This window comes from Ictidomys tridecemlineatus, chromosome 4, assembly GCF_052094955.1.
Source record: "Ictidomys tridecemlineatus isolate mIctTri1 chromosome 4, mIctTri1.hap1, whole genome shotgun sequence".
Taxonomy (NCBI): domain Eukaryota; kingdom Metazoa; phylum Chordata; class Mammalia; order Rodentia; family Sciuridae; genus Ictidomys; species Ictidomys tridecemlineatus.
The window spans coordinates 76682171-76696416 of NC_135480.1; the positions used below are offsets into that span (position 1 = coordinate 76682171).

The following is a 14246-nucleotide window of genomic DNA, read 5'->3' on the forward strand; positions in this document are numbered from 1 at the left end:
TCACATGAATAAAAAAAATTTGAATTCATTTTTTCATGAACGCTCCTCATATATGAAATATGGACATATGCACATACAGACATACAACACAAAACACAAGAGTGCACACAAATGTACAACACATAAGACAATAGTAAAGGCCTTGTAGCTTTACCTAGATAAAATCTCCATTGCAATGTTTAAAAACTCCACAGTCAAAAAATAAAACTGATCAGAAAAACATTAACCTAGGTTTGTATGAGCTCAAAAATAAAATAGAACTTTATAATGTGGGAAAAACGCAATAATAAAATAGATATTGAAAAAAGCACCCTGGTGAATCACTGTCGCAGATGTAAGAATAGCCAAGCTGGAGCTCTGGATATCAGCTGTTATGGATTTGAGTCAAATCATCTTCTATTTCTGTAGAAATTGCTTTAGTTAATCTCTCTGGAATCCAAATCGGCTGCTGTTCTCCCTGTGGAAAAACACAAACAGAACCCCAACTCCAGACAATCACTGGGTCAGGACCTTTCCATTGTCCTGTTAGAATATTTTTCCAAAGTACCTTAGGCTTATGTACACTTTTTGGATACATATGTCTTTCCACAGCACTAAGTCCTGATGAATCCAAATTTAGAAAGTTTAGAGTAAAAAGGGTTATTTTAAGTTTATCTTTGGGGGATATATACCCCTTTCCAATTCTCTCTTTTTGCTTTAATAAGTACGTTTTAATAGTTTGATGAGCTCTTTCAACTATGCCTTGTCCCTGTGGATTGTATGGGATTCCTGTTATATGAGTAATACCAAATGATGAGCAAAATTGTTTAAAAGGGGTAGGAGTATAGCCAGGACCATTATCTGTTTTTAACTGTTTAGGAACGCCCACAGTGGCAAAATTTTGTAAGCAATGAGCTATAACATCTTTAGATTTTTCTCCAGCATGAAGGGAGCCCATCAACAATCCGGAAGAAGTATCAACTGTAACATGTAAATATTTTAATTTTCCAAATTCTCGCAAGTGTGTGACATCCATCTGCCAAATATGGTTAGGTATAAGTCCTATAGGATTGACTCCAAGATTAACTTGTGGTAAAAAGGTCACACAATTTTGACATTGTTTTATCATGTGTCTGGCTTGTTCCTTAGTTATTTTAAAACTCTTTTGAAAAGTATTAGCATTAACATGAAACCTTTTATGAAAATTTGTAGCTTCTTCTAGTGTAGAGAAAATATGTATGTCATGTGTAGTTTTATCTGCCAAATCATTGCCCAAACTAAGTGCTCCAGGCAATCCTGTATGTGCTCTAAAATATCCTATAAAAATGGATCTTTTCTGTGCCAGATTAGACTTGGTATAGTGGAAAACAAAGAGAAAACAGTAGAGGAAGGGGAAATCCTACCAGCATCTTCAAGGGATATTATAGCATTAACTACATACTGATTATCAGAAAATGAATTAAATACAGAATCTTTAAACATCACAAAAGCTTGTAAAACTGCATTAAGCTCTACCTTTTGAGCTTATTGTTTGGGTACTAAAAATGTAAAAGTTTGATCAGGGGTAATTAGTGCTGCTGTACCATTATTTGACCCATCTGTGAATATATTTGGAGCATTCATGATAGGTGTTTTTCTTGTCATTTTAGGAAAAACTACAGGATGCTTAGACCAAAAAGACAACAAAGGATTAGATGGTAAATGATTGTCAAATGTAACATTAGATTTACACATGATTATTGCCCAAGTATCTAACTCATTAGCTAACTCATCAATTTGATCCATACTATATGGAGTAATATTTTTTGGGGGAGAAATTCCAAACACTCCCTTTTGCTGCTCTTATTCCTTTGAGTATTAATTTTCCTACAGCCTCAGGATACCTAGTAAGAATAGTGTTAGGAGAATAAGATAAATGTATCCACAATAATGGACCTTCTTGCCAAAATACTCCTATAGGAATATTTTTTGTTGGTAGTACAATAAATAATAAAGGCAAACTTATGTCAATTCTATCCAAATGCATATTTTCCATATATGTTTCAATAATTTTTAATGCCTTTCTAGCTTTAGGAGTTTACATGCAGGTGAATTTGGATCTGATGGACCTTTTAGAATGTCAAATAAAGGTCCCAACTCTCCTGTTGGTATGCCTACATAAGGCCTTATCCAATTTATGTCTCCCAATAACTTTTGAAAGTCGTTAATTGGTTTGAGTTGATCTACTCGTATTTGAATTTTTGTTGGACGGACCATGGTTGAGGATAATAGAACTCCCAAATAATTAATTGGAAAATTTAGTTGTACTTTACCTATTGTTATCTCTATATTGTAATTTTTTAATAAGTTTGTAAGTGTTGCATAACATTCCAGCAATGTGTTTTTATCTTTATGTGCTAATAATACATCATTCATATAGTGAAATATTTTTAGTTCAGGATTTTGATTTCTAAGTGGCTGGTTTCCTTTGTTAACATAAATTTGACACATAGTTGGACTGTTAGCCATCCCTTGAGGGAGTACTTTGCATTCATATCTCTGATCAGGACCTTCATGATTTAGTGCAGGGATAGTAAATGCAAAATGTGGACTATCCTCAGGATAAATTGGAATAGAAAAAAAAACAATCTTTAATATCTATAGCTAAAACATGCCAGGTTTTTGTTAAAGCAGACAATTGAGGAATCCCTGGTTTAGCAGGTCCCATAACAACCATCTCATTATTAATGGCTCTTAAATCTTGCAATAATCTCCATTTACCAGATTTCTTTTTGATGACAAAAATGGGAGTATTATGGGGAGATATGGAAGGTTGTATATGTCCTTCCTCTAATTGTTGTTTGACCAGATCATGGGCTACTTGTATCTTTTCTTTAGTCAGGGGCCACTGAGGAACCCACACTGGTCTTTCTGATTTCCAAGTAATTTTGATTGTCTCAGTGGCCCTTTCTGAAAATCCAACCCATGTCTGCCTGTTTCTTGATCTATTTGAATTTGTGGTGCTATACCTTGTTCTTGTTCTCCTAATCTTTTTTCTTTCCTAAAACCTTGTCTATCCCTAGTAGTGGGCGTATTAGAATTGATGTTATTTGTTAATGTCAAACCTAGTTGATATAGGATATCTCATCCCCATAAATTTATGGGAAGATGATCCAATACATATGGCTGTATAGTTCCTTCCCATCCTTCAGGATCCTTCCAATCTAATATCATTGCACTTTTATTGGGATTAGTCACCACTCCTAAGCCTGGAAACATTTGAGTGGCTTGTTGTAATGGCCAATGTTTTGGCCATTCTTGACGAGATATGATGCTAAGGTCAGCACCTGTGTCCAGTAGCCCACTAAACTCATGTCCTTGAATATTCAGTTTTAGCATTGGGCGAGAATTTAAATTTAAAGACAGCATAGCCCAATGTACACCTGTGGAGCCTAATCCCCTGGAACCTCTTTCTACACTACAACTAGAGAATTTATTATGTAGGCTGGGTATTATTAACATCTGTGCTATTCTTAACAACTGTGCTATTCTATCTCCAGGTGAAATTACTGATATACCTCTTGGAGAACTAGCTATAATTTTTATTTCACCCACATAATCGGGATCAATTACCCCAGAACTTATCATAAGTCCTTTTAGTGTAGAAGAACTGCATCCCAATAATAAGCCTAGTGTTCCTTGGGGAAGAGGTCCTTTTACTCCTGTAGGAATGATTTGAACTCCCATCTCTGGAGTTAGTACTACTCTGGCGAGAGGCACAGATGTCCAACACTGTGCTCCCTTGGGTTTGTCTGATGAGGGATTTAATGGACAATGTGTCCTGGGCACCACCCTGATGGTGTTGCTGGGTTCCTCCACTGCCCCGTATATTTGTGGTTGTGGGCCCCGGAGCATTGGACCCCCCTGTCCGTTTTTTGGCAATGGAGCCTGATGCCTTTTTCCACGATACTGAGGGTAAATACCTGGTCCTTGTCCGTTTTTTGATAAGGGAGTACCCTCTATGGTGGTTTGAGAACGGCATTCATTAGCCCAATGTCTCCCTCGACGGCATCAGGGGCAAATACCCAGTATTCTATTCCTTTGATATCTAGTTTTGTTAAACCCTCCTCCTGTGGGGCAACTCCTTTTAAAATGTCCTGTTTGTTCACAATTATAGCATGTTTTTGGCCTGGCATCTAAAGCCTGTTGTACTGCAGCTGCCAAGACTTGCCCTTGTTCATTAATATCTCTACATAATTTAATATATGTGTTTAAATCTTCATGTCTCCATGGTCTAATAACTTCTCTGCAGCAACGATTTGCTTGGTCATAAGCCAGTTGTTTTATTAATGGCATTGCTTGTTCTGTATCCCCCAAAATTCTGGCAGCTGTTTGAATAAGCCTATCTACAAAGTCACTGTAAGGTTCATTAGCTCTTTGTATTACCTTAGTTAGTTGACCTTGTAAATCTCTATGTCCTTGTAAAGTCTTCCATGCCCTAACTGCGTCTGCAGCAATTTGTGCATATATAGCAGCATCATATTCAATTTGTTGCCATTGACCCTCATAAGGTCCTTTTCCTAACAACATATCTAGATTTCTTTGAGGGTAACCGGCTATTACATTTCACCTAGCTGTCTCCGTGCAAAATTCCTCATTGACAACCTTCCATAACAAATATTGTCCTCCATTTAGCACAGATTTACACATGCTAGCCCAATCTGCTCGCATCATGTCCAAGTTAGTAATGGACTCGACCATGCTTACCTTGAAGGGAGCTTGGGGACCATAGGTTGTTACAGCCTCCTTTAACTGCTTCTCTGTTTTAAAATCTAAAACATGGTGAATTTGCTGCCCTCCTACCTGTTCAAGTACAGGGCATGCTAATCTTTGAGGTCCTGTCTCAGGATCCCATTTATCAACTACGGGGTTTGAGGGCCACTCAGCTGTCTCCATTGGTGGGGCTGTTGGTTGAATTACGCCCTCTGGTGATAAAATGGAGTTAATAACAGCCTCCTGTTGTGGCCTTTTTCCTAATATCCCCTTTTCCTTTAAATTTTCTTCATCAGTCTGACTAGCTCGAGAGACCTTCTCTTTTCCTTCATCCAAAATGTCTTTCTCCATGGTCTGAACCACTAACAATTTACTTAACACCTTTTCGGTTTGTTTTTTTACTAATTTCTAATCTACTATAAAGATAATGCAACCCAATAAGATAACACAAAACAAAATCGAAACTGAATGAAACAAAAACAGAATAAAAAATCGTTGTATCAATTTTCTCTTCCTGAGGGCCGACAAACTTCAAACCTTGAGCCAACCATTTTTCCCAGTTTGCCTGAGAAATTTCTAGGGACAGGCAACTTGAAATATAAACAAAATAAATCAAAACAAGAACACATTGGTTTTTGAAATGGTCACCCATTTTTTGCTCTTCCTCAGGGGCGAGCAATTTCACTTACCTCCAAGTTTCAGATGTTCCGCGTACGGACCACCAAATGCCACAGTTGGGCTGGGCACAAGATCACGAGCCACCACACACCTTGTAGATTCAAACAGCAATTCTTTATTGCCGAACTCACAGTGGCACTCTACACACGTTCTGGGGAAATCCAAGTTCTGCCGCAAAATTCATGTACTCCACCAGGCTTTGAATCCCAAATACTTTCTGAATTCCATGAGAACTCAAGGGGAACTCAGGCAGCAGGATACACCCTATTCCCAGCAGGAATAACCTTAAACCTGGATCTGCCCTAATCCTGTAGGATCCTCTCTAAACCTGGTTCCATCCTGGTCCTTGAGCAGGGTCACCTTTCTCAAACATACATGCAATGTCACAGCGAATGTCCAAGGCAAGTCGGTTTCAACGAGACCTTCCTCTAAGCAACATGGGGTACGCTGGCAAGGAAATTTTGATGTGTCATTCCTACTTGGCAATGGCCCTCAGCAGGTCACAAAGCTACAAAGAATGCCATCTCTCTCTAGCCTGCCATCTGGATCCTCTACTTCTAACTTAATTATACTAATTGATGTTTGACTAATAGAAAAATTGATGTATTATTTAGCAAAATTTTCCAAATTGGCTAATTTTCCCATATAAAAATTAAATCACTGCTGGGCACAGTGGTACATGCCTGTAATCCCATGACTTGGGAGGTTGAGGCAAGAAGATCACCAGTTTAAGGTCAGCCTCAGCAATTTAGTGAGGTCCTAAGCATTTGGTGAGACCCTGTCTCAAAATAAAAAATAAGAAGTGCTAGGGATGGTGCTCTGTGGTAAAGTATCCCCAAGTTTAATTTCTGTACCCTCCCCCAAAAATGGTTGGTTTACTAACTCAACCAACACTTATTGAAATACTATAGCATGCAACTCATTGTGCTTAATCCTGAAATTAGTATCATTTTATTTATAAAACCTAGAATGTATGAGAAGACAGATAATGATTAAATAATTAAAAGTAACAGTTTCAAGAAGGAACAATATTTTCTCAAATATGAAAATTATTATGCACTATTAGGCAGCATTTGTAATCTGTATCTTGACAATTCATTATGAAAAGTCCAGTTAGTTTGTTCAATAAGTCTTTGGCCTTTTGTTAATAATAGAATCTGCAAGCATTCAAAATTCCATTTTAATTAAGCTCATACCAGAAGGGGTCACTATCAAAAAGTAGTTTCTAATTATTAACATCTCAACAAATATTTGCATCTTGCAAAACACGATTAACAAAGCAACATTGTTGGTTGATATGAACCCTTTTCAGTCTTTCCTTCAAAGCTGGAAAGTGAAATAGAAAGGTATTCTATTGGAAAAAAACAATCTCAACAAAACTACTTGATGTGTACACAATATTTTTCATCTTCCTTTAAAGACAATATTGCATTACTGTTGGAATCAAATATTTGTCATTCATTCCCAAGACCTTATAAAATCCATTTTCCCCAATTATTTCTAGTTTTAGAATCTGAGACACATTTTTTAGGCATCTGGTAACTGAAACTTCTCTAAGTCAAAATATCCTTCAAGAAATTAAAAAAAGGGCTGGGGTGGTGGCTCAGTGGCACAGCGCTTGCCTAGCACATGTGAGGCACCGGGTTCGATCCTCAGCACTACGTACCAATAAATAAAATAAAGGTCCATTGGCAACTAAAAAAATTTTTTAAAAAAGAAATTAAAAAAATATTGTGAAATTAAAGAGAATTAGGTGAAAGGTCCAAACAAAACTGAGAATCTATAATCCCTATAATAAGTTTTTCTTTATAATGTAAACAACTTAATTCTTACTGTTAGATCTAATAGGCCATAGTAAGACAATTGTTTGATTTTGGGGGGAATTTTAATTTTTTATAAAATTTCAAATGTCTGGGAAACCTGGCTGGACATGGTGGTATATGCCTGTAGTACCTGGATATATATTTTAATGTTTACACTTAATAAAGTTCACACTTATCCTTTTTATAACCATACAAAAAAAAAAAGCCTTAATTATCTAGGGAAATGGTTCCTGGCATGAAGTCCCCAGACCAACAGAATCAATATCACTTTGCAACTTGTTAGCCATGCAAAGTCTCAGGTCAATCCTAGAACTACTGAATCAGAAACAAAGCAATTTATGTATAGCAAGTACCACAAGTGGATTCTGATCATGCCAAAGATTGAGAAACACTGAAATGAAATGGCAGCCTGAAATGAAGTGAAATTCCAGCTACTGTGGAGGCTGAGCAGGAAGATCACTTGAGTCAAGCCTTGAGCCAGGAAAGTTGTGACCAACCTGAACAATACAGAGAAATTTCAGTTTACAAACAAACAAAAATCTCAGAGATTTGTATGTGTTTTAGTTATGTGAAGGTTTATTCTGTCATGTTGAAGCCAGATTTAAAGTTAAGTAGGTAGGTAAATCAGGTCTTATATCGAGTAAGATCCCAAATGGAGGCCATGTTGAGAATGAATTCCAGGAAAAGCAGAACAACTCTTGGAATGTTAATGAAGTCCTGCAAAAAGACAAGGCCCAGAGCCCATCCCAAAGAAGTGTTAATGAAACAGCTCCCAGCAAACAAAAAATGCTGACTCAAAAGTCCTTCCTGCCCAGATTATTTCTTTGGCCCACCTGTGCCCCACCCTTTGGGCCTTCCCACCTACAGTCCATCACTGAAAGATAACAGAACAAAGGATAGGAATGGGGGGGGGAACCAGATGAAGACCTTAGGTATAAAAAGGGGAGACAACAGCACTTCCACTGATTCCACCTCTTGGGACCCCTTCTTCCTCCAAGAGAAGTCTTTTCTGCTGTCCTTTAATAAACTTCTACTTTCCACTCTGACCTTGCCTCAGCACCTGGGCATGCTTCTCTGGGGTTATTCTTCAACATTGGGGAAGCAAGGACTCAGCACCAGTCAACAGAGGTAACAATGTATTACTCTTGGGAGAACAAGAGATAAAAGTTTCATAAACTGCATGAATAATCTTCTTCTTCTTCTTCTTCTTCTTCTTCTTCTTCTTCTTCTTCTTCTTCTTCTTCTTCTTCTTCTTCTTCTTCTTCTTCTTCAGTTCAGGGGGAGTGAATTCAGGGGTATTTGACCACTGAGGCACATCCTTTATATTTGTTATTTTGAGACAGAGTCTCACTAAATTGTTTAGGGCCTCACTAAATTTCAGAGAATGGCTTTGAATTTGCAATCCTCCTGCCTCAGGCTCCCAGCAGCTGGGATTATGGGATTACAGGTGTGCCCCACCACACCCAGTTTAGATGAATCCCTTAAAATTGCACAGAATAGGCTGGGACTGGGGCTTGGTGACAGTGTTTGGCTAACCTAGAGAGCTCTGAGTCCTGGTGGGCCCTGAGTTGAATTTATTCCCAGTAGGACTAAAAAATAAAAGAAAAAAGTGTTATAATTTCAATGTGGTTATGAGGCCTAACTATCCCAGTCAGTTTTTTTTTTTTTTTAGTAGAGGACTTGATGACAAAAATTAATTAAGGAAGACAAGCTTAAATTCCCAATATAAAAATAAAATTTTAAAAATTTTTCCCCATCATTGGATGTCTCCTCAAAAAAAGTAAGGGTTTAATATACTCGGAGCATGAGATTTTCTTTAGTATATTTCTCAGCCATAGCTCTTCCATTCATAAGTTGGAGTCATTGCAAAATTAAATAGGTGATACTGTTTTTTTTTAATGTGCTTATAAATCGATCAAAGTGTAGATTCCATGTGTGTGACATCTGACAATCATATTTTTCACTTAATCTTTCCGATGTTTTAAAAAGAGAATTCTGCATACATGTGATTCCCCCCCAAAAAGCTGAATCAGCATGAGATCAGCATTTTCAAAGTTGGTTACCTTCAAAGAGGTAACCGGGTTCCCCCTAGCGTTCAGTTACTGGAACTGCCAAGTCTACTATTTTAAAATCGTTTCTCAGTCCCAGGTTCCACAATCAGTACCTTTTTGATACTGGGAATTGAACCCAGGGGAAATTTAGCTCTGAGCTACATCACCAGCCTTGTTTACTTATTTGTTTATTTTTAAATTATAAGACAGGCTAAATTCCTTAGGTCCTCACTAAATTTCAGAGGCTGGCCTCAAACTTGTGGTTCTCTTGCCTCAGTCTCCTAAGTGGCTGGGATTACAGGCAAGCACCACCACTCCTGGCCTGGATTTTCTTAATAAATATAGATTTTAGACTTTACTGAAGAAAGAATGGTGCTAGAAATTTTGATTAAGAACTGAACATAAAGCCCCTGAGTTTAACATTTATGGGCCCCCAGAGTACAGCTGTGCTTTTAGAACTCAAGATCATTTCTAGAAAGCACAATTGTAAAATGTCTCGACTGGCAGGTCATATATATATGCATATATACACACACATATATGTACGTTGGAAAACTAAAAGATCAGGTAAGAATTCTCATTCCTTCTGAAACCCGTTCATTCCTACAGCTAAATCTTGGTTTAAAATATGCCAGGAAAGGGAGACACCCAGATGTAAAGATCATTTTGGAAGAGTGGGACTATGAGTTATTCCTTTGTAAAACACTATCTTCCCAAATCAATAATTAAAGAAACTATTTCTGATTTTTTCCATTGTTGTTTCCTTTTTGTTATAATAAGCAAATTACAACTGACACAGCGAGGTCCATCTGTAGTTCAGCTATTCAGAAGACTAAGGCAGGATGATGTCCAGTTCAAGCCTGAACAACTTAGAGTGTATCAAAAAATAAAAATAAATAATTATAATGTAAATTAAACATTAAGTTGCCCCACAAAGTTCTATGAGCTAGGACTTCTTGGCCTTTCTCCCCTGCACCCCTGAAGTGGGTCAGGCAGTGCCAAACCAAATTTCTGCCATTTATGGAGGCCTTGGGAAGTGTGGAATGTGAGGACAGGAGAAATCTCCAGGGTGGAGTGGGATCAGTGATGTTCTTAGATTAACATAAAAAAATATCATCAATGACTGCATCATTCTCTGTATGATAGGATAGAATTAAAGCCAATCTCAAAGAAAACATTTTCAAATTTTCTAAAACATTTCTTAAGTGTATAAATTGATGATACCTCTTTTCTCTCATTTTATAAACAAAAATAAAAATATTCCAAAAAATATATTTAAATTTGATATTTGAAGGGTAAATTGGTATATAATCAGCGACTGTTGATGAGAGGAGGTTTCTACAAGATTGTTTATGGAGATCTCTATTTTGGACACACCTAATCAGTCATCCAATCAATCATCCACTCAAGACTATCCCAAGCTCCAAGAAATGCAAGCTTTTGGAGAAAATGGGTGTGGTTTCTGGGGCAATAAAAGGACACTGCAAGAGCCCAACTTCTTCTCCAGAGCTCACAGAGTGCCTTTGGGACTGGCTGAGAGATTTCAGAAGTCTTCCACTACCACACAGAGGCCCTGATTCCTGTGTCGACTTTATATTATTAAATCTGCAACAAGTATTGGTGAGCCCACAGACATATTTCTTAGGTGAGTATACAGAAAAGCAGCTCCTGCTACTTTCCCATATCAAAGCAAGCAAATTTGTGAATTTTAATTATCAGTAAAATGAACTTGTTTTCTGTGAAGTGATGTAATTTGCTTTCTTAGTAATGATTAGACCGCTGTTTGTTGTCTTGTTGCAAGCCTTGGAATAAATTTGATGATTAATTTTACTTAAATAATTTATGTATTCCATTGTTGTTACTATGTATTAAAGGAACTAGTTTACATCCTCACAAAAGTGTACAACAGTTCCTTTTTCTTACATCCAGAATTTATTATTTGTTTAGTATTCTTGATGATTGCCATTCTCATTGGAGTGAGACTCACAAGTTTAGTTTTGATTTGCATTTGCCTGAGGGCTAAAGATATTAATTTTTTTCTTTTTTTTTTTCCTTCCTTCCTTTTTATTTTATTTTATTTTATTTTATTTTTTTGTGTGTGTCTGTGTGTGAAGAGCAGGAGAGTACTAGAGATAGAACCCAGGGGTGTTTTACCAACTGAACTATATCCCCTGACCTTTTTATTTTTCATTTAATACAGGGTCTCATCAAGTTGCTTAGGCCCTACTAAGTTGGTTGATGATGGGCTTGAATTTGTAGTCCTCTTGCCTCAGATTCTCTAGTTTCTGAAAGTACAGGTGTGCACTTTGTGCACACTGGGCCTTTTTTCATATAATTGTGGGTCATTTGTACTCTTTTGAGAGCTGTATGTTCAGTTCACTAGGTTATTTGTTTTTATAGTGCTTAGATTTTTGAGTTCTTTCTGTTCTGGATATATATATATATTATAATATTATATATATTATCTGTGGGAAGAGAGATTGACAAAAATTTTCTCCGCTCAGTAGTTTTTCTTCACTCAGTTATTTCTGTGGTGTGCAGAAAGCTTTTAGTTTGGTGCCATCCCATTTACTGATTTTTGTTCTTATTTTTGGAGCTGAGCAGGTCCTATTCAGGAAGTCCGCTAAAATGCATTCTGCCAGAAAGCACTGCTTGTTTCCTGGTGGCAATTAAGTTAATTATGTGTTTTTCCAGTGTGATAGGTATTTGGTAATGATTTTAATGACTTGCTAGATATACCTATTTGCTGTAATTTGTGTATTTTTTTATTACAAGAGTATAGATAATAAAGATAGGAGGGTACCACAAGAGGTTAGTATATTCCTGTTAGTAGATTTTGGCTGAAATCTGATTCAATTTTACAATGTTAAGCTTAATCATCATCCCTTAGGTATTTATGTATTTATTTTTATGTAAATTTTTAAATTTATATATGACAGCAGAATGCATTACAATTTTTATTACATATATAGAGCACAATTTTTCATATCTCTGGTTGTATACATAATATATGCACACCAATTCATGTCTTCATACATGTACTTTGGATAGTAATGATCATCACATTAAACATTAAGGATTTAGAAATTGTTTTGGGATAGTGAATTCTTGTTGAAATAATAATAATAATAAGAAGAAGCAGTAATAATAATAGTGATAATATCTAAGGAGACATTTAAATAAAATAATTAAAGTAATAGTTCAATGGTAAGGGCATTTCTTTCTCTTTTTCATTTTTTATTTACTTTTTAATACAGCGCTGGGAACCAAATCCAAGGCCTCTGCCATTTTGGGCAAGACTCTACCACTGAGTCCCTAGCTTTCATATGCCCTTTTCTATACCAATTATGGGCAGTGAGCAATATGATTGATGTTAAAAGCATTCAGAATCCACATTATAAAACTCTAATTGGGTCAAACATTCATGGTTAAGATCATTTAGAGGAATGTCACATTTTTATGAAACTGAGGTTCTTTCTTTGTTTAAGAAAGGAAGATTTATAACTTCATTTGATAAGATAGTTCACATTTTCTGTAAGTATTTGGATGTGGCAACTGTGACATAGGATACCAAAGTGTAATAATTATTGGGTGAATCTTTATCCTAATTATGTTTCCCAAACAGTTGAACATGGATACAATTATGGGACACTTCATTGTCTTGTTTTCTAGACAGCTTTGCCGAGCCTGGTATCCATGTTCGTATCTAGGGTCCCCATCTCCTTCACAGCAATTTTCTGTATCTTGAGGGCCAGAGGTACATGCCTTGAAGCCCACTCCCTGGATGGGCTTGTGATTGCTGATGGGGCATTTTTTGGTCACCACTCCTTGATGGCAGAACAACCCTTCTCCCCACCATTCTTTGTGGGAGCCATTCTGCCTGTGCCCAAGCTGGAAAGGAAGAGCACTAGGGATTATAAGGTTCTGTTTTATGCATGAGGCAAAAATAGGATGGGAATGCTGATGACTAGGTAAGCAATAATTATTTCTAAAGTTTTTGAGAGCTCTGTTTATGCCTCCACTTTCTGTTTGTGTCATGAAAAATAAAGGCTATTCTCCCAAGACATAGGCTTATTATTGGGTCATAACTTGAGAACAATTTTGATTAGTTTAATCCTAGAAGCAAGAGAGGCTGAAGCAGAAGAATTGTGAGACCAAAGCCAGTCTCAGCAAAAGCAAAGAGCTGAGCAACTCAGTGAGATCCTGATTTTAAATAAAATACAACATAGTACTGGGAATGTGGCTCAGTGGTTGAATGCCAATGAGTTCAATCCCTAGTACCACCTCACCCGCCCCCCCCCAAAGTTTTTTTGTTGACTTCGTTTCTTGTCTTTCTAGACTACATATATGAAATTGTTCTGATTCTCTTCCCTTAAAAAAATAGGGGAAAAAAAGAAGAAAAGAATGGACTCAGACATCCTGCAGAGAGAACTCACCTGCTCCATCTGCATGAACTATCTTATAGACCCAGTCACCATATGCTGTGGGCACAGCTTTTGTTGGCCCTGTCTCTGCCTTTTGTGGGAAGAAGCCCAAACTCCTGCACATTGCCCTATGTGCAGGGAGCCATTACAGCAGATTGACTTCAAGAGCAATATCCGTTTAAATAATCTGGTATCCATTGTCAGAAAAGCCAGTGTCAGGCATTTCCTGAGCTCTAAGGATCACATGTGTGTGACCCACAAGGAGAGAAAGATCTTCTGTGAAGAGAACAAGACCCTGCTGTGTTCGCTCTGCTCCAACTCCCAGGAGCATGGGGCTCACAGACACTGTCCCATTGAAGAGGCTGTTGAGCAGTACAGGGTAAGTGATGCTTCTGAGATAGTTAGAGGGCAAGGTGACTAAGACTATAAGGCACAAGAACCATTGTTACTGAGTGCCATATACAAGTATAGGTAACAGTGATAAAATTATGAATAAAGTATGTGAGAGTATCTACATTCATGGAAACTGAGAGTGTGAG

The 14246-nt window shown here is 37.2% G+C and overlaps 2 protein-coding genes across 2 annotated transcripts in view; one reads left to right on the forward strand and one right to left on the reverse strand.

Annotated features, from left to right (window-relative positions):
* LOC120889673 (putative N-acetylated-alpha-linked acidic dipeptidase) overlaps nt 1-14246 on the reverse strand; it is a 133761-nt gene that overhangs the window by 52619 nt on the left and 66896 nt on the right.
* LOC144377447 (tripartite motif-containing protein 43-like) overlaps nt 1-14246 on the forward strand; it is a 28389-nt gene that overhangs the window by 8414 nt on the left and 5729 nt on the right. The window contains exon 2 of the mRNA XM_078048857.1: nt 13668-14086. Coding sequence (XP_077904983.1) covers nt 13668-14086 — 419 coding nt within the window. The remainder of the gene's footprint in view (nt 1-13667; nt 14087-14246) is intronic.